Source organism: Cannabis sativa, chromosome 5, assembly GCF_029168945.1.
Source record: "Cannabis sativa cultivar Pink pepper isolate KNU-18-1 chromosome 5, ASM2916894v1, whole genome shotgun sequence".
Classification (NCBI taxonomy): Eukaryota; Viridiplantae; Streptophyta; class Magnoliopsida; order Rosales; family Cannabaceae; genus Cannabis; species Cannabis sativa.
In genome coordinates, this window is record NC_083605.1 from 71328866 (window position 1) to 71350542 (window position 21677).

General features: G+C 28.2%; 2 protein-coding genes across 3 annotated transcripts; both read left to right on the forward strand.

Annotated features, from left to right (window-relative positions):
• Positions 1-3661: 3661 nt before the first annotated feature.
• LOC115715818 (uncharacterized) lies at positions 3662-5893 on the forward strand. Of its 2 annotated transcripts, XM_061115931.1 has the most exons (4): positions 3662-3976; positions 4136-4581; positions 4615-4677; positions 5442-5893. In XM_061115931.1, exons 1-4 carry the CDS (start codon positions 3838-3840, stop codon positions 5697-5699), a joined length of 906 nt encoding a protein of 301 aa, XP_060971914.1. In that variant the 5' UTR covers positions 3662-3837; the 3' UTR covers positions 5700-5893. The 2 variants fall into 2 exon arrangements, with proteins under 2 accessions (XP_060971914.1, XP_030500349.2); XM_030644489.2 differs by having other exon boundaries at positions 4136-4677.
• Positions 5894-7843: 1950 nt separating this feature from the next.
• On the forward strand, positions 7844-11969 carry LOC115715879 (casein kinase II subunit beta-2-like). The gene is made up of 5 exons (XM_030644552.2): positions 7844-8373; positions 9636-9857; positions 10595-10704; positions 10801-10966; positions 11574-11969. The coding sequence occupies exons 1-5, from the start codon at positions 8148-8150 to the stop codon at positions 11702-11704; spliced, it is 855 nt and encodes a 284-aa protein (XP_030500412.2). The 5' UTR covers positions 7844-8147; the 3' UTR covers positions 11705-11969.
• The last annotated feature ends 9708 nt before the right edge of the window (positions 11970-21677 follow it).

Genomic DNA, 21677 nt, shown 5'->3' on the forward strand with positions numbered 1-21677 from the left:
AGGTCACAGTTGGAAATGGTAATAAATTGTTAATTTCTCATCTTGGAAATGGAGTTTTACATACTGTTACTGGTCAAAATCTGGTGCTAAAAGAAATGTTATTAGTGCCTGAAATTGCCAAAAATTTACTAAGTATTTCCAAGTTGACTCATGACAATAATGTTCTTATTGAATTTTATTCTGATTGTTGTGTTGTGAAGGACAAAGCAACAAGGAAGGTTCTTCTTCAAGGGATGCTTAAGGATGGCCTCTATCAACTTCAAGCACCATACTCCAAACCCGATCCTAGAAGCTCCAAGAAAATCGAGTCAATAAAAACCAGTATGTTTTCTGGTGTTGCTGTCAAGTCTAAATCCAGTAGTAGTCAGTCCAATGTCTCTAAATGTGATGTTTGGCATAGGAGATTAGGCCATCCATCACTTAAAGTATTGAGTCAAGTCTTAAATTCATGTCAAATTAAACTATCAAAGAATGAAATTAATCATTTTTGTGATGCTTGTCAGTTTGGAAAATCTCATTCTTTACCATTTAAAAACTCCACCAGCAAAGCTAATCACGTTCTTGACTTAATTCATAGTGACTTATGGGGGGCCTCACCAATCATGGCTAATAATGGTTATAGGTTTTACATACATTTTATTGATGATTGCACTAGGTTTACATGGATTTATCCATTAAAAACAAAAGCTGAAGCCAATGATGCTTTCATCCAATTTAAAACCTTTGCTGAAACACAATTTGACAGAAAAATTAAAAGCCTTAGAACTGATTGGGGAGGTGAATATCAAGCCTTCAAAGAAACAGTTATTACACATGGGATTGATTTTCACCATTCTTGTCCTCACACCTCAGCTCAAAATGGTAGAGCTGAGAGAAAGCATAGACACATAGTTGAAATGGGTCTCACTCTCCTAGCTCAAGCTCACATGCCTCTAAAATATTGGTGGGAAGCTTTTCAAACTGCTGTCTATCTCATAAATAGACTTCCTACACCAATTTTAAATAATAAGTCACCTTTTGAAGCTTTGTACACAAAGAAACCCGATTATGCCTTTTTAAAAGTTTTTGGTGTCGCTTGCTTTCCTTGTCTAAGGCCTTACCAAGTCCATAAATTTCAATTTCACTCTCTCAAGTGTGTTAATTTAGGATATAGTGAGTCTCATAAGGGTTATAGATGTCTCACACCAACTGGAAAAATTTACATATCAAGAAATGTGGTCTTCAATGAACTAGAATTTCCCTTTGAATCTGGTTTCTTGAATAATTATCAAGCTGAAAAACCAGTTATCATCAATAGCTCATCATGGTCTGTTTACCCTTCTGTCTCTCTACCTATTGGCCATGTTGCTGTTGCTGATATACCATCTTTAAGCACTCATGAAGAACAACCATCCTCACCAACACACTCTCAGGTAAGTTCTTATGAACCTGTCACCCCGGTACACTCACCTGTTGCTTCAGCACCTATTTCAGCTCCAGGCAGTGAGAGGGGAACTCATAGCTCTTCTAGCTCTTCTTCTCATAGCTCTTCTTCAATAGGGTCTGCTACTTCTATTGATGCACACACGGGTAACCCTGTAACTGATCCTCCTATTATTGAAATTCCTCGAACCAGTGGGCATCCAATGATAACTCGTGCCAAAGCTGGTATTTTTAAACCCAAGGTCTTTATGGGACAAGCCAAGTGGGCATCTATTTTCTCTGAACCAGCCACTATTGAAGAAGCTCTTGCACACCCCGGCTGGAACAAGGCAATGAACACAGAATACCATGCTCTCACACGCAACAACACATGGGTTCTTGTCCCTGCTGCTTCAAATCAAAACTTAATAGGCAATAAGTGGGTGCTTCGAATCAAGTACAATCCTGATGGGACAGTTCAACGACTCAAAGCACGCCTAGTTGCTAAAGGATTCCATCAAAGGCCTGGGATCGACTTTGGTGAGACATACAGCCCATTGATCAAAGCCACGACTGTTAGAATCGTTCTAACTATTGCCGTATCTCGGGGTTGGGATATTTGACAATTGGACATAAACAATGCTTTCTTGAATGCAACACTGGAAGAGGATGTATACATGGTACATCCACAAGGTTTTGAGGAGAAAGGCAAGGAGAATTTTGTTTGCAAATTAAACAAATCTTTGTATGGACTTAAGCAAGCCCCGAGGGCCTGGTTTGACAAGGTTAAAAGTACTCTAATCAGCTGGAATTTCAAGAACTCCAAGTCAGATTCATCCTTGTTCTTCTATCAACAAGGTACGGTTATCATTTTGGTGTTGATTTATGTAGACGATATCATAATAACTGGGAATGACAGCAGCAAAGTACAAAGTTTCATTGCTGAATTAAACAAGAAATTCACTCTAAAAGATCTTGGTCCATTACACTACTTTCTTGGTATAGAAGTGTATAGGGATCACACGGGATTGTACCTAACACAAAGCAAATACATCGAAGATCTACTCAAAAGAACAGGTTTTGAAAATCTGAAACCATGTCCCACACCAGCAACTGCAGGGAAACCCATGTCCTTGACTGATGGAGAATTTTTAATAAATCCCACGACATACAGAAGCATTATTGGAGGACTCCAATACCTATGCCATACACGACCTGACATTTCATATGCCGTTAACAAGCTTAGGCAATTCCTAAAGGCTCCAACAACAACTCATTGGAGTGGTGCAAAAAGGGTCTTAAGGTATCTAAAAGGCACTATTACCAAAGGATTACACATCAGCTGTGATGACAGATTAACCATTAGTGGGTACTCTGATGCGGACTGGGCATGTTGCCCCGATGACAGACGTTCTATAGCAGGTTACTGTGTATACTTCGGCAACACCTTGGTGCCTTGGTCATCGAAGAAGCAAGTTGTTGTTGCTAGATCAAGTACCGAGTCTGAATACAGAGCCTTAGCGCAAGTGGCAGCAGAGATTACATGGATAGAATCACTCTTGAAGGAGCTTAATTTTCCAATTCCCACAGCAGTAACTTGGTGTGACAACATGGGAGCGAATGCACTAGCCACAAACCCTGTATTCCACGCTCGTACCAAACATATAGAAGTGGACGTTCATTTCATCAGAGACAGAGTATTAAATAAGCAGCTGGAGGTCAGGTATATACCATCATCGGATCAAGTAGCAGATTGTCTAACAAAAGGCTTGTCTAGCTCAAGATTTTATTTCTTAATTGACAAACTTGGGATGGCTGAATCACCCCTGCGTTTGAGAGGGGATGTGAAGAAATGAAGGATACTGCAGCAATTGCTCTGTAATATCTTGTGGTCCATTCAATCTGCCATGTGTCAATCAGCTGCTATAGGAAAATCATGAGAGTATAAAGGTTGTTATTTTGTAATGATTAGTGTATCATTGTTAAGGGAATATTCATTGATTCTGTTAGGATTTTCCAGCTGTAATTGAGCATGTGCTCTTTGTATGTAACGGCTCCTTTGAGCCTTTCTCTCTATAAATAGAAAACCTGAATCTCAGCATTGATTGAGCTGAGTTTTACAATTGCATTTACACCTAAAATTTGACTATTACCTCCAATCAAACACCACCTAAAAGAAATACAATATTCTAAAAAAAAAAATTGCCCCACGATTAAAAAAAAAAAAAAAATTTAAAAATATATAAACAAATTTTAATGAGCAAATAAGAATGGAGAATAAGCGAGCAAGTAACAATGGAGGTGGAGGGTGAATGATTGGTAAAAGCATAGGTCGGTGCAGTGCAGGTCTTCCATTCTAATATATTTATTCACTATAGAAAGAAACCATAGATTTGTTAGTTTGAGGAGAGTAGCGGGGAATGAATTGTAAGCGCCATGGAAAGCATAGCGGACAGACTATCAGCAATGGACGACCTTTACTTCCCTCGTGCTATTCAACCCACCGCCATTAATCCTTCTCAGCGAAAGCTCATCCTCCTCGACCTTCTCTCTCGCGACGTCCCCGTTTTCTTAGGTAAATTTTATAACCATAAATAAACCCTTTTTCGTTCTGATTTGATGATCAGAAAATTGAGACTGAATTCTAAATTAGAGCGAAAACTTGAAAATACGATTTCTTTTTGTTACGAAACTTAGTGTTTGTTTTGTTTCTGCTTTGGCTTGATTTAATTAGAACGCTATGGACCAAAACTAACACATGAAGAGCTTCGACAATTTGATGCTTTGAAAAACAATTATGAGATCAATTGGCACTTAAATCATCTTAGGAGCGTAATGAATCCAACATCAGATGAGTTGAGGTCGAAATCTGTTACAGTGAAGAACAGAAGGCGTGCTTATCTGGATAAACTGATTTGTGATGGGCACTACTTTTCTGAGGATTCAATGAGGGAGAGAGAACCTTACTTGCATCATGAGTATTTGGGTAAGTTTCAGGATCTAAGTGGTAGGAGCATGGCACGACCCGGGGAGAGGTGGTCAGAAACTTTGTTAAGAAGGGCGGAGGAAGCGATTTTGGTTGCAAAGATTAGAGGGGAGCAGCAGAGATTGGGTGTGGCTGAGAGAGATTGGGTTGGTGTTGAAAGAAATCTACAGGAGGAAGAAGAAGAAGAAGAAGAAGAGGAAGAGGAAGAGGAGGAGGAGGAGGAGGAGGAGGAAGAGGAAGAGGAAGACGAAGAGGAGGCGAAAGAGAAAAGAGGTGCAGATTCTGCAGAGGTACATTTCTTTATTAATACACTAAACTTGTGTTGAATATCTCTACTTATCAGTGTCAAGACTTTATAGGTACATGGGGATGAGAATCCCATGCTCTTTGAATGTATGGGAATCTAGTCTGTTCGTTTAAATTCAAGTGTTCTTATTTACCAAATAGAATCTAAGAACCAGAACAAAGTAGTGACCCTGTACAAGAACAGAAAATCATGGAAACCGAACACACATGATTTTACTATAACGTCTACATGCACCAGCAAGACCAGGAGAAGATATTTCACTATGAAAATTAGACTTCTTTTCTCAAATGCAGAACATAGATTTTACCTAGAACAAACTCTCCAAGACTCGCTTAACTATTCTCTATTCTTTATGGAGTCCCTAATGCCTTCTAGAATCCAATCTTGCAAACCCAATCAGTAGCTGACATAACTGTTTCAATTAACTTGAAGGAAGGTTTCAGTAGTCTTAAAAAATGGCATTCATTTGTTCCTATACAGCCAGGAACATTGCTATAGCTAGATCTTGATTTTTCTGTACAAAAGTAGATGGACATAATTCAGTAGCTATATTAAGTTTGTGGGTTGTGGCATTCGTTTATCTGCGGTACTTTATGAACTTATTTTTGCTGCTTGTGTGATTTATCAGATCTCTAACTATGCATGATTCTCTTTAAATGCTTTTTATTTTTCAATTTTATGTTATGATATAGATATTCCCTCCTTAGAGCCAGGTCTAACATATCAAAATTTGACAATCACTGGCAGATTCCTGTGGATAATCACAAATCAACAAACGGTGCTCAAACCACCACAGTAGGGCATAGTGAGCGGCCCTCTTTATTGCCTGCTGAGATGCAAGATCAGATGGAGCAATTTACTTTCATCATGCAGCAAAAGTTTCTCTTAGGGGAAGATCACGAGTACTTAGACTACACAAAGATAGACAACGATGAAACGTTGGATGATCATTGGCAGAGGGAAGCCAATCATGATGCCGAGGAGAAGTACTTTGCTGAAGTTTAAAATGCACCAAAGCTACCCTTTTCATACATGTACTATTAACTCTTACTCCTCTATGTTTTCGCCTTAGTTTATGACTGTAGTTACACTTAGTTAGCCTCTCTGTACATGCCATCATCCAGCACTTTGTTTTAGTTTTCCTGCTGTGAACAAGTTGATCAATATGAACTACACTAATCTATTTCTTCTTTTTCTGATTTCGAACCGATTATGCTTTCTATAATCTGTGAAAAATCTTCACCCCGAATAAGAAGAATTTGGGATGATAAGTGTGATGATCTATTTGTGGTATATGATTTGCTTATAAAACATGTAGGTGACTTTTCATGGAGTTTTGTTTGCCTGTTAATGGCTTTATTTCATTTCTTTTCTCATTTTTTTCTTTAATTGTAATTATAACAAGTTGCACTGAAGTGGTCTCACAGTTTCAATCTTGTTTTTTCTTTTTTCTTTTGTAAATAATCTCAATTCTCAAATCTGAAATAAAATTTAGTTGATGATGGGCCTTTATTGAGATTGTTTTCTTTAAATTACCTCATCGCATTTTTTAAGAGAGTTTAAATTATTTATTTATATCTACTTTTTGTGTGCACGTTTTAACATTCTCACACAAATTCTAATTGCATTTGTCTGTGATTATTGTTGCTTTTTTGTGGTTGTGTTTGGTACTTTTCATTGCAAGTTGTTCTGTTCTGATACTATTTCCTTTCATTAATGTACTGAAAAACGTGTTGTTGTTAGAATTTTTAATGCAGGAACTTCCATAATCGTTTAAAGTGTTTCTTTTTATATGTACTATATGGAAATAATTCAATAAAAAAAAGGGTCAATGAAAACCTTGTTAAATTCTTTTAACTATAATTAGGTTAGAAATTATCTTTATTCTTGTTTTTTTTAATGAAGTCATGATTATTTCATAGATATAAAATATATAATTAGTTTGAATATGATTTATATATATTTTTTAAGAGGGTTATTGTTAATTTTACATGTAGAAATATATTTTTTATGACAATATTTATTATAGTTACAATATTAAGTTTATGAATTTAAATTTTTTTTCAAATAATTTACAATATCTTACACCAAAATTCATAATATTTTAATTTATTAATTTATTTTTTGTACGATAAATTATTTAGAATTATTATGGCTTTTCTATATCATTTATTAAGAATTTTGTATATTAGAATATCTTTAATGGTAAAAAATTTTTATATCACTTAAAATATATTATTTTATTTTATCTTTTTTTCACATTATTTTTAGGATTTTTTGTTCTAAAATAATCTAAAATATCTCTAAAAATTATTAAAATAATATTATATTATTATTTAATATATATTAAATAAACAAATTTTTTTACTTTATGATAATAATAATATAAAAAATGTTATGTTATAACATTTTTTTTTTCGTATTCTAATACTAAGTATTGATTAAAAAAATACTAAAAATTTATCTATATCTATCCTTCGTAGCATCACGTTCAAGTAAATTTAGCCCCAAAAATCAAAATTGGCAAAAACTTAAAACTTCAAATTGAAAAGATAACTTTCAAATCTACAATTTCAACTACAAGTCTACTCATACGACGACAATCCCACTGCCCAAGTATAAAACTAACAAATATTAAATATTAAAAAAATATAATAGATCAATCAACACACATGCTTGCTTGCCACGTGTCATCATATGGTGACGTGGATGGACCCCACTTTCAGAAGAGAATGTAGTGAAGCACTATTATCGTGGTGTGGTCCCACCCTCTTTCCTTTAATTTTAATTCATTATTGTACTTTCAAAATTTCACTCTCATAAATTCTCTTTGGATTTCTTTTCGCCTACATCATAAACTCTCATAAGATTTTTTTTTTTAATTTACTTTTTTCCTATATACACAAATAAAATGAAATAATAATAATAATTAAAAAAAAAAAAACTTAGGAAAATAAGGCATTAATTTTATCCTTAACAAAAAAGACACGAATTTTAGGTGTTAATAAGTTAAAATATTTAATTGTAAAAAAAGAAAAATATTATTATTGTGGAAGTACCGAAAGGTGTGTGATCACGTGCCAGCCAAGAACCTCTGTCTCCTGTCCAACCAATAAGAAGTTGCCACGTCAGCACAAGCTCACTGCAGAAAAATACGATCGACTACAGGCAAGTCAATTGGAGAAACTTAAAATGAAATGTCTTCCTTCTTCTGTTTAGTTTTGTTTTTTTTTTTAGGCTAAGCCAAAAAAAAAAAAATCGATTTTTTAGAGAAAGAGAGAATGAGTTAAACTTAGTTATATAGCTCTCTGTACATCAAAACCCTCTGTTAGGGTTTCATATTTACAGTATTTTTCATAAAGGTTGAGTCTTTTAGGGGAAGAAGAAGAAGAAGAAGAGGTTACGGTGGTTGGTTGTGGTGGTGTTGGTGGTTTTGGTTAAAAAGGGGGGAAAATGTACAGAGAGCGAGGGTTTAAGTCGGAGGTGAACTCGGTTGATCGGAAGCAGCGAATCAACGAAGTCTTGGATAAGCAGTTGGAGAGATCGTCGCCGTCTACGTCTTCTAGGGCTGTGGGAATGAACGAGAGGGTACAGTCTATACTTATGGGGAAGACTGTTACTCCATCTGATCAGAGGGACTCTCGCTCTGCTTCTCTCTCTAAAACTAATTGCTCCGATGGTTCGTCTCCTCTTCCATCCTTTTCTTTATACCTAACTCATTCATTTCTTTATTGTTATTGATAATCTTTTTGAGATTACAAAAGGGTCGTAGAAATGCAAAATGTTAAGTTATTGTATGAAGCGAATCTGTGATTTTTGTTTTGATATTAGAGGATTTCATTAAATATTTGATTCGTGGGTCCTTTGAATCTGTTTCATTTCTCCTCTTTCATTCTCATAATTGAAGTTTTAATTCTTTTTAATGGTATGTTGAGAATGTGTAACGGAAAGATCTGTTTTCTGTTTTAAAGTTCCGAACTTGCATATGAAAAGTGAAGTGAAGGAAAAAAGTAAATACATTTCTTGGAGTAGTCAGAAGATATTATTTCCTTTTATTGGAGACCCTTTGTCCTAAAATAATTGACTTTCAAAGCCTCATTAAATTGTATATTTATGATTAAGCTTCTGGGGTTTGACCGATTGTGTTATAAAATATACTTTTTCGTTCATTGATGATTTTCCTTAAACGAATATATATGCTTAGTCATAGTATTCTCGTGTTTAAATCCTTATGCCTGAGAAAATTAAACCTGGGCTTAACGAATTTTCAGAGTGAGTCAGGTACACTAGTTCATCTGATCAATGGGTGTCTGTGAAGTACACTAGAATTTTGTAAAAGATATAGTTAATGCATTTTTATGCAAGAGCATTAAAGTGTCCTTAAATGGTTGGATAGTTATATAAATATTTGGAATGCTATAAGCATGTAATTTCTGTCTGCACTATCTTTTCTAATCACATAATTCATAACTATGATTTGATTTACAGGTGGTGAAATTTTTTGCCTGTGTATCTCTAAACAAATGAACATGGTCCCAAAAACAATCAAGGGATAAGATAGTACTATAGGATGTTAAATTGTGTTGACTTGAAGCAACTAATATGTGCTCATTTTAAATCAAAATATCATTTCCTCTTGAAGGAAAATAGTGGGGTTTCAGTTTATAATTTCAATTTTCACTTGTTCATCTTTTGTTGCATAACGAATGACCTAGTGAAATTGCGGAGTTCTTTTTATCTATCACTTTATTGATTTCTGTTTCGAAGTTAAAGTGCGAATGTAAAAAAAATATACATATGAATATAACAGCTGGATTTTACCTGCTTGATTTTACTTTGTTGTCTTTGCAAAATAGAATGGTTGTACTTTATTTAGTGTATAAATTTCTTCTTAGTGCTATCTGTTTGCCTACTCATAAACTTAATTTATGACACCAACAGTTGAGGAATCTGAAACAGACAGTGAAGAATCTGATGTCAGTGGTTCTGATGTGGAAGACACTTCTTGGATTTCATGGTTTTGCAACCTTCGAGGAAATGAGTTTTTTTGTGAAGTTGATGATGACTACATTCAAGATGATTTTAACCTCTGTGGCTTAAGCAGCCAAGTTCCTTATTATGATTATGCTCTTGATTTGATCTTGGATGTCGAGTCTTCTCATGGTAAGTTTGTATGTTTGTTACTTCATTTCATATCCTTGTGTTAATTGTGCATAGAATTTTTCTAATATTATCTCTTGGAATATTTATGCTATCTTCTTGGGAGTTACTTGTGACACCTTTTTTAAGGTTTCAAGTCATATGTTGGAATGTTCGTTATTATTCTCTTCTGTACAATATTACGTAAACAGTGTTTGAAAATGTTCCCACTTCCCGTACTCACTCTAGTTGAAAGCTTTTTCGAGAGAAGCATGGATCCTGTACTAGTTTTTCAAGGAAGTCAGGCTGTTTTTAAGTTCTAATGAAATCTTAATATTTTCTCTGGCGAAAGATTTCTTATTTTCTACTTCTATTCATTTAAAATATTCATTTTCTTCCTTATTTGTTTCATTTTATGGTATTCACACCTCTAATTATAATATATTTTTTCACCTGAATTTTATTGTTAAGGATTAAGAAATAAAAGAAAAGGAAGCTTATGGAATGATATATTTGTTATCAAAATGAATTTCAAAACAAATATATTCTTACAATAATATCTTTTTTTAAAAAAATTCTCCAAATTATTTACAATAAGAAATTAATTAAAATGAAAAACTCATTTGAAATAGACATATACTGTCCTTGCATTAAAAGTAGACTTTTGCCTCTTATTCTACTGTCTGGAAATAAAAGCAAAAGCTATCTAAAATAACAGCACATTAGGTCACTCAGTTGAATACTCATACCAAAATGTGCAGGCGACATGTTTACCGAGGAACAAAATGAATTAGTCGAGTCAGCAGCAGAGATGCTTTATGGTCTAATTCACGCTCGATACATTTTGACCAGCAAAGGCATGGCTGCTATGGTAAGGTTTAATTCTTTATTCTGTAATTAAAGGTTCTTGTGTCTTCCCTTTTTTTTGGTGGAGCGGGTAGAATGACATTGTTGTAAACTTATTCAGTTAGACAAGTACAAAAACTATGATTTTGGGAGGTGTCCCAGAGTTTACTGTTGTGGACAACCCTGCCTCCCAGTTGGCCAATCAGACGTTCCACGAGCAACCACAGTTAAAATATACTGCCCTAAATGTGAAGATGTCTACTACCCTCGCTCGAAGTATCAAGGCAGTATCCTTATCTTTTCATAACACTTATATGCTTTTGCGTCGCAGTATGTAGCAACTTGCTAACATCCATGCCATCTCATCTCAAGTCTTTTGTGATATTCTAAATCATCACAATTATCTTTCTTAATGGATTGGTTTGCAATTTCAATATTCTTACAATATATACTTGGTAAATGTTCAGGCTTTCATTAGGATATAGACAATGTATTGTATACCATGATGGCTTTTGATGGCCTAAAATTTGGTTTCAAGTCTGTCTGTTTCTCAGTTTCTGAACATATTCAAATACTTTGCTGCTACGTATGTTATTGAACCGCTCCAGAAATGTTGCGAGAGAAAGATATTAGCTCTGTTTCTAAGTACTCTAGAATGATTAATTACTCTAGCGAGCCCATGCAGAATTATGTTTGTTCTTATGTCAATACTTGCTCTGCTTTCACCCTAGTCCTTCGTAAATTTTATTTGAAGTTTGTGCATTCGGGTCTGATTATCCCAACTGCTGCATATTTTACTTTTTATCGTAATTGCAGCGATATATTAGTTTTGACTTAGTATTGATATGGCTGGACTCTGGTATTAATTTTTGAAGCTTCTTTAACCGAATCTAGACATCGATGGAGCTTATTTCGGAACAACATTTCCTCATTTGTTCCTGATGACATACGGGCACTTAAAGCAACAAAAGGCATCCCAGAATTATGTTCCCAGGGTGTTCGGATTCAAGCTTCACAAGCCATAATGCTGAAGTTTCAACCTTCATTTTTGTCAAAGAGTTTACTGAAGAGGACTTGAAATTGAAGTTGCATTTGCAACAAGCAAGATGATGCATTTGGGAATCCAGTGAAGCTTGAAAACCCTTTTCCTATTTGTCATCATAATATAGAATTTGGTTGTGTTGTGGAAAAATTGATATTTTATCATTGCATATTTACAGTCAAGTCAAGAATCTATCTAATTTTCAATATTAGCTTAGCTTAAATAGCTTGCCCTTTTAGGCCAGCTTCTTCTTGGTGTCTTCCCTTTCATAGAGCGCTTTTGCTTATGTAGTGCCTCCTGCCCTTTTAATTTTTTTACTTGATTTTGTTTTTGTTGCCTGCCCTTCAGAATGAGATTGTTATTGCCAAAGCAAATTTTTGACTTTTGGTGGTATCTTGAGTTGCCAAAGTTTTTGCTAAAATCCTCATTATCATTGCCTCTTCTTGAATCTCTTTGATCTTGCAAAAATGTTATAAGCATTCATCAAAAAAAATGTTATAAGCACTTTTAATAGAAAAGTTACTTGAGCGTTACCAACGATCAAAATTGGCCGAATGGCTCAAGGGAATGAGGAAATTATATTCTGTACTTATTTTTTATTTCTTATTTTAATTTTTACAGGTCATATCCAATTTATTAGGAACTCTAAATTTGATAAGTTTACGTGAGGTTATATTGGAAACTTACAAAAATACTAAAATTTGGGTTAATTTTTACAAAAATATTACATTTTTTCAAAAATACTGTGTTTTTATAAAACACCAGTAAAACACAAAGCAATATAACTCAAAACAACAGTAAAACACCAGTAGAACATCAGTGAAACTTAACACACTATACTGCAGTATGAAACTTATAAAAAAACACAGTAAAAAAGTAAAAAATACCGCCTGGCAGTATTTTTGTAAAAAATTGACAAAAGTTAGTATACCATGTAAATTTTCCTAATAAAAAAAGGGATAGTTTTCAATTTATAATCCTCTCTATTTTTTTTAAGTATTAGTCCTATGTTTTGGGGTAAGTTGAAAAGTACTACTTTTATAAATCAATTAAACAAATTGACCTCTAATTTTATATTTAATTGAAACATACTTCTTTTTATGTGTATTGTACCCAAAATACCCTGACATAAGAGAGTCACATGGAGAGTATTGTGAAGTGACAGGGGCAAAATTAGTACAATGTTTAAAAAAAGAGGTAAAAATGATAAACTTTAAAAAAAAAGGGTAAAAATAAAAAGGACAATATAAAAAAAGAATAGAGTGTAATTTTCCCCTATGTTTTTGGGAAATTTACATGGTATACTAACTTTTGCCATTTTTTTACAAAAATACTGTCAGGCGGTATTTTTTACTTTTTTACTGTGTTAAGTTTTTACTGGTGTTCTACTAGTGTTTTACTGGTATTCTACTGTTGTTTTGAGTTCTGCTTTGTGTTTTACTGGTGTTTTATAAAAACATGGTATTTTTGAAAAGATTTCCGTGTGACAGTATTTTTGTAAAAGTTAACCCAAATTCCAGTATTTTTGTAAGTTTTCCATGTTTTTTCAAGTAAGAACGGGCTCAGCCCAGCACAGCCCATTTCGTGTTTCATACACATGCAATTTTGTGACTTTTTATCCGGTGACAAAGAAAGGACATTAAGACAAAAAAAGTTTTGTTTTAATTTTACATATGTATTAACTCACACACTTATAATTATTGTCTTTGAAGTTTTATTGTTTATTAAACATAATTTGTTTTAAATTTGTAAAGAAAAATAAAATTTAAGAATTGTCACAAAAAAAAAAGTTATAAGGAGATTTCGCCTGCAAATGTAATAGTACAAGTAACAAGTAAATTGTAACATTTTTCTTTTATTATTCTACTATTTATCATTAAAAAGAGAGATAATTACATAAGACATTATTTTTTGTAAAAAAATTATATTTTTATATTTAAATATATATATATTTTTTTACATTTTTACGGTTTTTTATAGAAATAACACGAAAATAATAAAAAAAATATATAAAAGTAACATGAAAATAACATCTAAATAACAGCAAAACAACAATAAAAAATAACATACAGATAACAAAAAATCAATAATAAATTAACAAGAGTACAACATAAAAAGACAATATTTTCTGTAAATAAAATAAAAAAATTGTAAAAATATTTAAAATTCCGTAAAATCGTATTTTTGTAATTTTTTTTTTTGTTTGTTAATTTTACGTATTTGTGAAATAATCCTCTAAAAAAATGTATATTTTTTTAAATAGTACAAGTAATAAGTAAATTGTAAAATTTTATTGGCCCATGGAAGGGCAATAATTTAGTGTAGTTAATATTTTGTTTATTGGTGATGCAAAATGTGCATAAACATTAAACATCAATCCCTTGCTTGCTACTAATGACTAGTGATGAGTACAATTTAATGAAATAAATTCAATTTTGAATTTGGACAATCATGGAGGTTCATAATTTTTTGTTTTTTGAATTTTATTTTGTTATATACTTTAACAAAATACATATAAAATACACCTAAGAGCCGTTGACCCCAATTATTATATGGCTTCTTCATCAATTCCCTATCTTTAACTTCTCTATTATTAGCCATCTATCTATCCATACAAATCATAAAACAAATATAAATATATAATAATTATGCATTGAAAGTGATACATATATATAAATAAAGGGATATGATTTTGTCTCGTTATTGTACTTTCACGGATTGTAATCCGTGATGTACGGCAGCCGTCAGATGAGAGAGTTATTTGATCTGACGGCTGAGATTGATCTAGGAATAGTTAGGGTTAAAAAATAGAAACGTACCCTAACACTCATTTAATGTACCCTGAGACCCATCTAATGTACCACGGAATACATTCCGTGAAAGTACATCACGGGACAAAATCATATCCCTATAAATAAATATATATATTATATAACTAGTATTTCATATGGTTTGAGTCTGGTTTTAACTCTATTTTACAATTTTTTTTTTTTTTTTTGCATAAATTTAAATATGTTTATGTTGTAAAAACATTGTAAAATATAATTTAGTACTAAAATCCACGTAGCTAAAAGAAAATGAGATGTAAAATTTGGTTTGTATTTGTACTCCTCTACTCAATTAATTATAATATGCAATAATGGAAGCAAAAGGCAGACAAGAAAATAGATAGCATTATTTTAATTATTATCTCTTATTTTTATTTTCCTAGATTCCTGTGAAATTGTTGTTGTTGTTGTACTAAATTAAAGATCATGTAAAATAATACGTTGAAACACGTGCCATATCACGTGCCTTTGTTGTAGTAATTAGTTAGAATTAATAACATTTCATTCCCCCTTTCTTAATCCACGAAATTGGTGTGTTTTGAGTTAGTGTCTTGTATTGTTGCTCAATTTTATGCCACAATATTTTTGTTTTCATCCCATTCAATCTCTTCTCATTTCATTTTTACACTAAAATATATGAACTAAGGTGGTGTTTAGTTGGGAGGAATGAAAATATAGAATTAAGAATGAAATAGAATAAAATTTAAAATGTATAAAAAAATTGATAAAAAATTACTAAATTTTTTCAAATCTTGCATTAGAATGGTATTTCCTTCCATTTTAAAATAGAATAGTCATTCTACCAAAAATGACGGAAAGACGATTCCATCAGAATAGTATTCCAATAATTTTAAATACAATCAAACAAATGAATGAAATGAAAATTATTTTTTTTTTTCTATTTTATTCTTATTTTATTACCTCCAACCAAACGCCACTTTTATTTTTTAATTCGATCATAATTTAGTTGATTTAACGGTTATTAATTATTAAAACTTATAGCTTACATTAATCCGAGCTTAGAGTATCTACATTCAACATAAAATATAGTTTTATAACATCACAAAAGAATATTTCATACCAAAATTCATTCAATATATATTTACATGATGTATGTCACATGTTTATAGGCGTTATAGGAAGAGCAAGATTTAGGAGCAATAAATTTAAAAAGATAGTGGAGCCATAATACATATATGTATATATAATATCTTTCTCTATTGGATTGAGAAAGATATGTATAACAAATTTCCCATATGATATGCTAAATAGAAATTAAATTAATTATATAGGTTGACTTATTTTACTTAAGAGGGAAATAAAAGGGGAGAGAAAAGAAAGAGCTTCTACTCTAGCTACCATTTTAAAATATAAGTGAATTACTTTATATATTAATTTTTTAAAAAAAAAATTACGGTTTGAGTTTTTAAAATAGTTTCTCTAATAATTTTTATGTAGATTGCTTGATTTTTAATTGTGATTTAGGTTACTACGTTATTTGCAATAGGAATTTCTATGTAGAATTCTGTAAAAATGTAACAAAAAAACTATTTTAAAGTGTAAAAATAAAAAAGCCCCTAAAATATATAATTAATTTTTTTTTATTTTATTTTAAATTTTTACATTACACCATACATTATTTTTTTTTCTCCACATTATAAATATTATCTTTTAATATATATATTTATTCATTTTAAATATATAATATTTATTATTATATTAAATGTGACTGTATAACAAAAATATTGTTCTTTTTCTAAAACATTACAATTTAAATTTAAATCCACTATACATATTTTTTTCATCTTTTATTAAATGTACTTATATAATATAATTTTTTTAATATTGCAATTTAAATTTAAACTTATTACACATATTAAAAATATCTTTTTATTATTATTTTTCTTACCAACAAAATATATTTCTATTATTATTATTTAAAAAAAAATACAAAAAGTGTATGATATTTCAAAAACAATGAAAAGTATTAGAGTAATTAAACTACAATTATAATTAATAACAAATTTTGAATATTATTATATTTGTTTTATAAAAAAATAATTTTATTTATTGTGATAAAAATATAATAATATACCTAAAAATATATATAATTATCAATCTATATATCTATATATCTATATATCTATATATCTATATATCTATATATATAATATAAAGGAAAGCACAAGAAGAGTTTATGTGTCATTTTATAAAATTTTCTTCCTATTTTTCTTAATTTCTAACACATTTTCTTATTTTGTTTGAAAACTAGACCACACAAACAAACTAAAAGTCCCACATTGTTTAAAAACTGTTTAGGTTTTATCTATGTAGGTTATAAATAATATTCTTATTACAATACTTTCTTTTATCTAAAAAATATTATCTTTTTTATGGGTGATTGATTAATTTCTTACTCAAGTTTTTATTTTGCCTAATTAGTCTCAATTTTTTAATTTTTTTTTTTTTTGAAAAGAATACAAAATATATTTTTGTACTTCTCAATATTTGTCAAGTTTAAAATAATTATAAAAAAAGATCTTTAATTAACTTTTTCATATAAAAAATATAGTAATTATTTTCTATGTGGGTGATTGGTGAACTTAATCTTGCCCATTGTAATTTTTTTAAAGTGAATGCAGAATATATTTTTGCATTTTTCAATCTTTGTTAATTTTAAAATAATTATAAAAAAAATCATTTAATTATTTTTTCGTATAAAAATTATTTTCTTATAATTATTTATTTTCATTTTATTTAATAATTAAAACTATATTAATATTAAAACTATATTAATATATTAATAAATGATATTTATTAGTATAATAAGACACCTTAAATATATCTTTTTTTATATATACTTCTTTGATATGAGACTATTATGAATGTTAAACTTTTAAATTATATATATTTCATCAAATATGTAAATGATAGATATTATTTATTTACACATATTTTTACATTTTTCAATCTTTGCAAAATATTTAAAATTAAAAAAAAAAAATCAGTTTTTAACAAATAAATCAATATGTATATAAAAGAAAACACTAAAGAAAATGAGGTGGCATCCTACAATATTTTAATCCATTTTTACTATAAAAAGAATTTTAGTAAATTTAGTTTATTTTATTTATATCTATATCTATATATAATATAAAGGAAAACACAAGAAGAGTTTATGTGTCATTTTATAAAATTTTCTTCCTATTTTTCTTAATTTCTAACACATTTTCTTATTTTGTTTGAAAACTAAACCACACAAACAAGCTAAAAGTCCCACATTGTTTAAAAACTGTTTAGGTTTTATCTATGTAGGTTATAAATAATATTCTTATTACAATACTTTCTTTTATCTAAAAAATATTATCTTTTTAATGGGTGATTGATTAATTTCTTACTCAAGTTTTTATTTTTTTTTCTGAAAAGAATACAAAATATATTTTTGTACTTCTCAATATTTGTCAAGTTTAAAATAATTATAAAAAAAGATCTTTAATTAACTTTTTCATATAAAAAATATAGTAATTATTTTCTATGTGGGTGATTGGTGAACTAATCTTGCCCATTGTAATTTTTTTAAAGTGAATGCAGAATATATTTTTGCATTTTTCAATCTTTGTTAATTTTAAAATAATTATAAAAAAAATCATTTAATTATTTTTTCGTATAAAAATTATTTTCTTATAATTCTTTATTTTAATTTTATTTAATAATTAAAACTATATTAATATATTAATAAATGATATTTATTAGTATAATAAGACACCTTAAATATATCTTTTTTATATATACCTCTTTGATATGAGACTATTATGAATGTTAAACTTTTAAGTTATATATATTTCATCAAATATGTAAATGATAGATATTATTTATTTACACATATTTTTACATTTTTCAATCTTTGCAAAATATTTAAAATTAAAAAAAAAAATCAGTTTTTAACAAATAAATCAATATGTATATAAAAGAAAACACTAAAGAAAATGAGGTGGCATCCTACAATATTTTAATCCATTTTTACTATAAAAAGAATTTTAGTAAATTTAGTTTATTTATATATTTATAGATATTGAGAAATATGACTTCTTAGTAATTTATTATTATTATTATTATTATTATTATTATTATTATTATTATTTGTGAAAATCTCACATGAATTAAGAACTACATAATTAATATACTTCTAAACTATAAACAAAGTATTCTTACACTAACTTCTATTCAAAAAAATATGGACAGAAAATATATAAATTATTTTAACAAAAGAAAGCACAATAAGAGTTTATGTGTCATTTTATAATTTTTTCTTCCTATTTTTCTTATTTTCTAACATATTTTCCTATTTTTTTTTAAAAACCAAACCACACAAACAAACTAAAAGTCCCACATTGTTTCAAAACTATTTAAGTTTTATCTATGTAGGTTATAAATAATTATAAAAAAATCATTTAATTTTGTTTTTCACATAAAAATTAATCTCTTATAATTATTTATTTTAATTTTATTTAAATAGTTAAAACTATAATGATTTATTAATATATGATATTTATTAGAATAATAAGACACCTTAAATATATATTTTTTATATATACTTCTGTGATGTGATATGAGACTTTGTGAATGTTAACTTTTAAGTTATATATATTTCATCAAATATGTGAATAACAGATATTATTTATTTACACATATTTTTTCATTTTTTAATCTTTGTAAAATATTTTAAATTGAAAAAAATCATTTTTTTAATAAATAAATCATCTATATCTATATATAAATATAAAAGAAAATACTAAAGAAAATGAGGTGACATCCTTCTATATTTTGATCCATTTTTACTATTAAAAGAATTTTAGTTAATTTAGTTTATTTTATATATTTGTAGATGTTGAAAAATATGACTTCTTAGTAAAATTTATTATTATTATTATTTGTAAAAATCCTATATGGATTAAGAACTACATAATTAATATATTTCTAAACTATAAATAAAGTATTCTTACACTAACTTTTGTTCGAAAATATATGGTCAGAAAAATGTGAGGCATCATCCTATTATTTATTATTTTTTTTAAACGCAACATCCTATTATTTTAAAATTCTTTTTTCTTTATTATTATTTTTTTTTACATATTTTTTATAAATTTCTTTTCTAAGTGACGTTTGATATACTTACTAAAAAAATTATGTACAACTATAAAGTATAAATAATGATATAATAGATCTAATTATAATTAAATTAATTAATATATAATCAACTTTTTTTTATAGTAATTAAATGAATCAATAAGAAAATTAAGGTGATAGAATAAGAATTTAAAAATTATTTTATTTAAATTTAAAAATAATTAGAAAATAACAAATGATCATAATTTTTAATATTTTTACTCATTTAGTAAAAATATTAACAACTATTAATTAGAATATAAATTTATGAAATAAAAAATATGAAAAAATAATCATAAAATAAATTTTATTTTTTTTTAATAATTATAACGATAATATTTGTCACAAAATCTTCACTTTTTTTTATATATTTTAAAATAGCAAATTATATTTTTACTTTCAACACTATTAATTTGTTTATATAATATACACGTGAAAATGTTATATTTTAAATTATATCATTTAATATAATATATATACATAAAAATTATAAAAGTTGGACAACACCGCGCGAAGCGCGGCTTAGTTCCCTAGTATATATATAAAGGAAAGCACAAGAAGAGTTTATGTGTCATTTTATAAATTTTTCTTCATATTTTTCTTAATTTCTAACACATTCTCTTATTTTGTTTGAAAACTAAACCACACAAATAAACTAAAAGTCTCACATTGTTTAAAAACCGTTTAGGTTTTATCTATGTAGGTTATAAATAATATTCTTATTACATTACTTTTTTTTGTCTAAAAAATATTGTTTTTTTTATGGGTGATTGATTAATTTTGTACTCAAGTTTTTATTTTGCCTAATTTGTTTCAATTTTTTTTTTTAAAAGAATATAAAATATATTTGTGTACTTTTCAATATTTGTCAAGTTTAAGATAATTATAAAAAAAAGCCCTTTAATTATTTTTTAATATAAAAAGTATTTTACTTATTTTCTATGTGGGTGATTGGTGAACTTAATCTTGCCCATTACAATTTTTTTTAAAGTGAATGCAGAATATAATTTTGCATTTTTCAATTTTTATTAAGTTTAAAATAATTATAAAAAACCATTTAATTGTTTTTTCATATAAAAATTATTTTCTTATAATTCTTTATTTTAATTTTATTTAAATAATTAAAATTATATTGATTTATTAATATATGATATTTATTAGAATAATAAGATACCTTAAATGTATATTTTTTTATATATACTTCTTTGATAAGAGACTATTGTAGATGTTAAATTTTTAAGTTATATATATTTCATCAAATATGTGAATGATAGATATTATTTATTTACACATATTTTTGCATTTTTCAATTTTTGCAAAATATTTAAAATTAAAAAAATCAATTTTCAACAAATAAATCAATATGTATATCTATATATAAATATAAAAGAAAACACTAAAGAAAAAGAAAGCACAATAAGAGTTTATGTGTCATTTTATAAATTTTTCTTCATATTTTTCCTAATTTCTAACACATTTTCTTATTTTAATTGAAAACCAAACCACACAAACAAACTAAAAGTCTCACATTGTTTAAAAACTATTTAAATTTTATCTATGTAGGTTATAAATAATATTTTTATTACATTTCTTTCATTTGTCTAAAAATATATTTCTCTGATATAAGACTATTGTGAATGTTAAACTTTTAAATTATATATATATTTCATTAAATATGTAAATGATAGATATTATTTATTTACACATGTTTTTACATTTTTTAATCTTTGTAAAATATTTTAGATTAAAAAAAATCAATTTTTAATAAATAAATCATCTATATCTATTCTATATAAAGTGTGGCTATATAACAGAAGGTTTATGAGAAATTCATGGGTGAGTGACTTTTTATTTATATATAATAAAATAAAAATAAAATAAATCTTATTAAATAAAAAAAATACGATTAAATCATAAAAAAGGACTTTTTAAGTTTTTATATTTGTTCAGGTATCAGAACCA

Coding starts and splice junctions, on each gene's coding strand:
- LOC115715818 (XM_030644489.2), top strand. CDS start 3,838: ATGGAAAGCATAGCGGACAGACTATCAGCAATGGACGACCTTTACTTC. Junction 3,977..4,135: donor CGACGTCCCCGTTTTCTTAG/GTAAATTTTATA, acceptor TGATTTAATTAG/AACGCTATGGACCAAAACTA. Junction 4,678..5,441: donor GAGGTGCAGATTCTGCAGAG/GTACATTTCTTT, acceptor AATCACTGGCAG/ATTCCTGTGGATAATCACAA.
- LOC115715879 (XM_030644552.2), top strand. CDS start 8,148: ATGTACAGAGAGCGAGGGTTTAAGTCGGAGGTGAACTCGGTTGATCGG. Junction 8,374..9,635: donor TAAAACTAATTGCTCCGATG/GTTCGTCTCCTC, acceptor TGACACCAACAG/TTGAGGAATCTGAAACAGAC. Junction 10,967..11,573: donor TCGCTCGAAGTATCAAGGCA/GTATCCTTATCT, acceptor AACCGAATCTAG/ACATCGATGGAGCTTATTTC.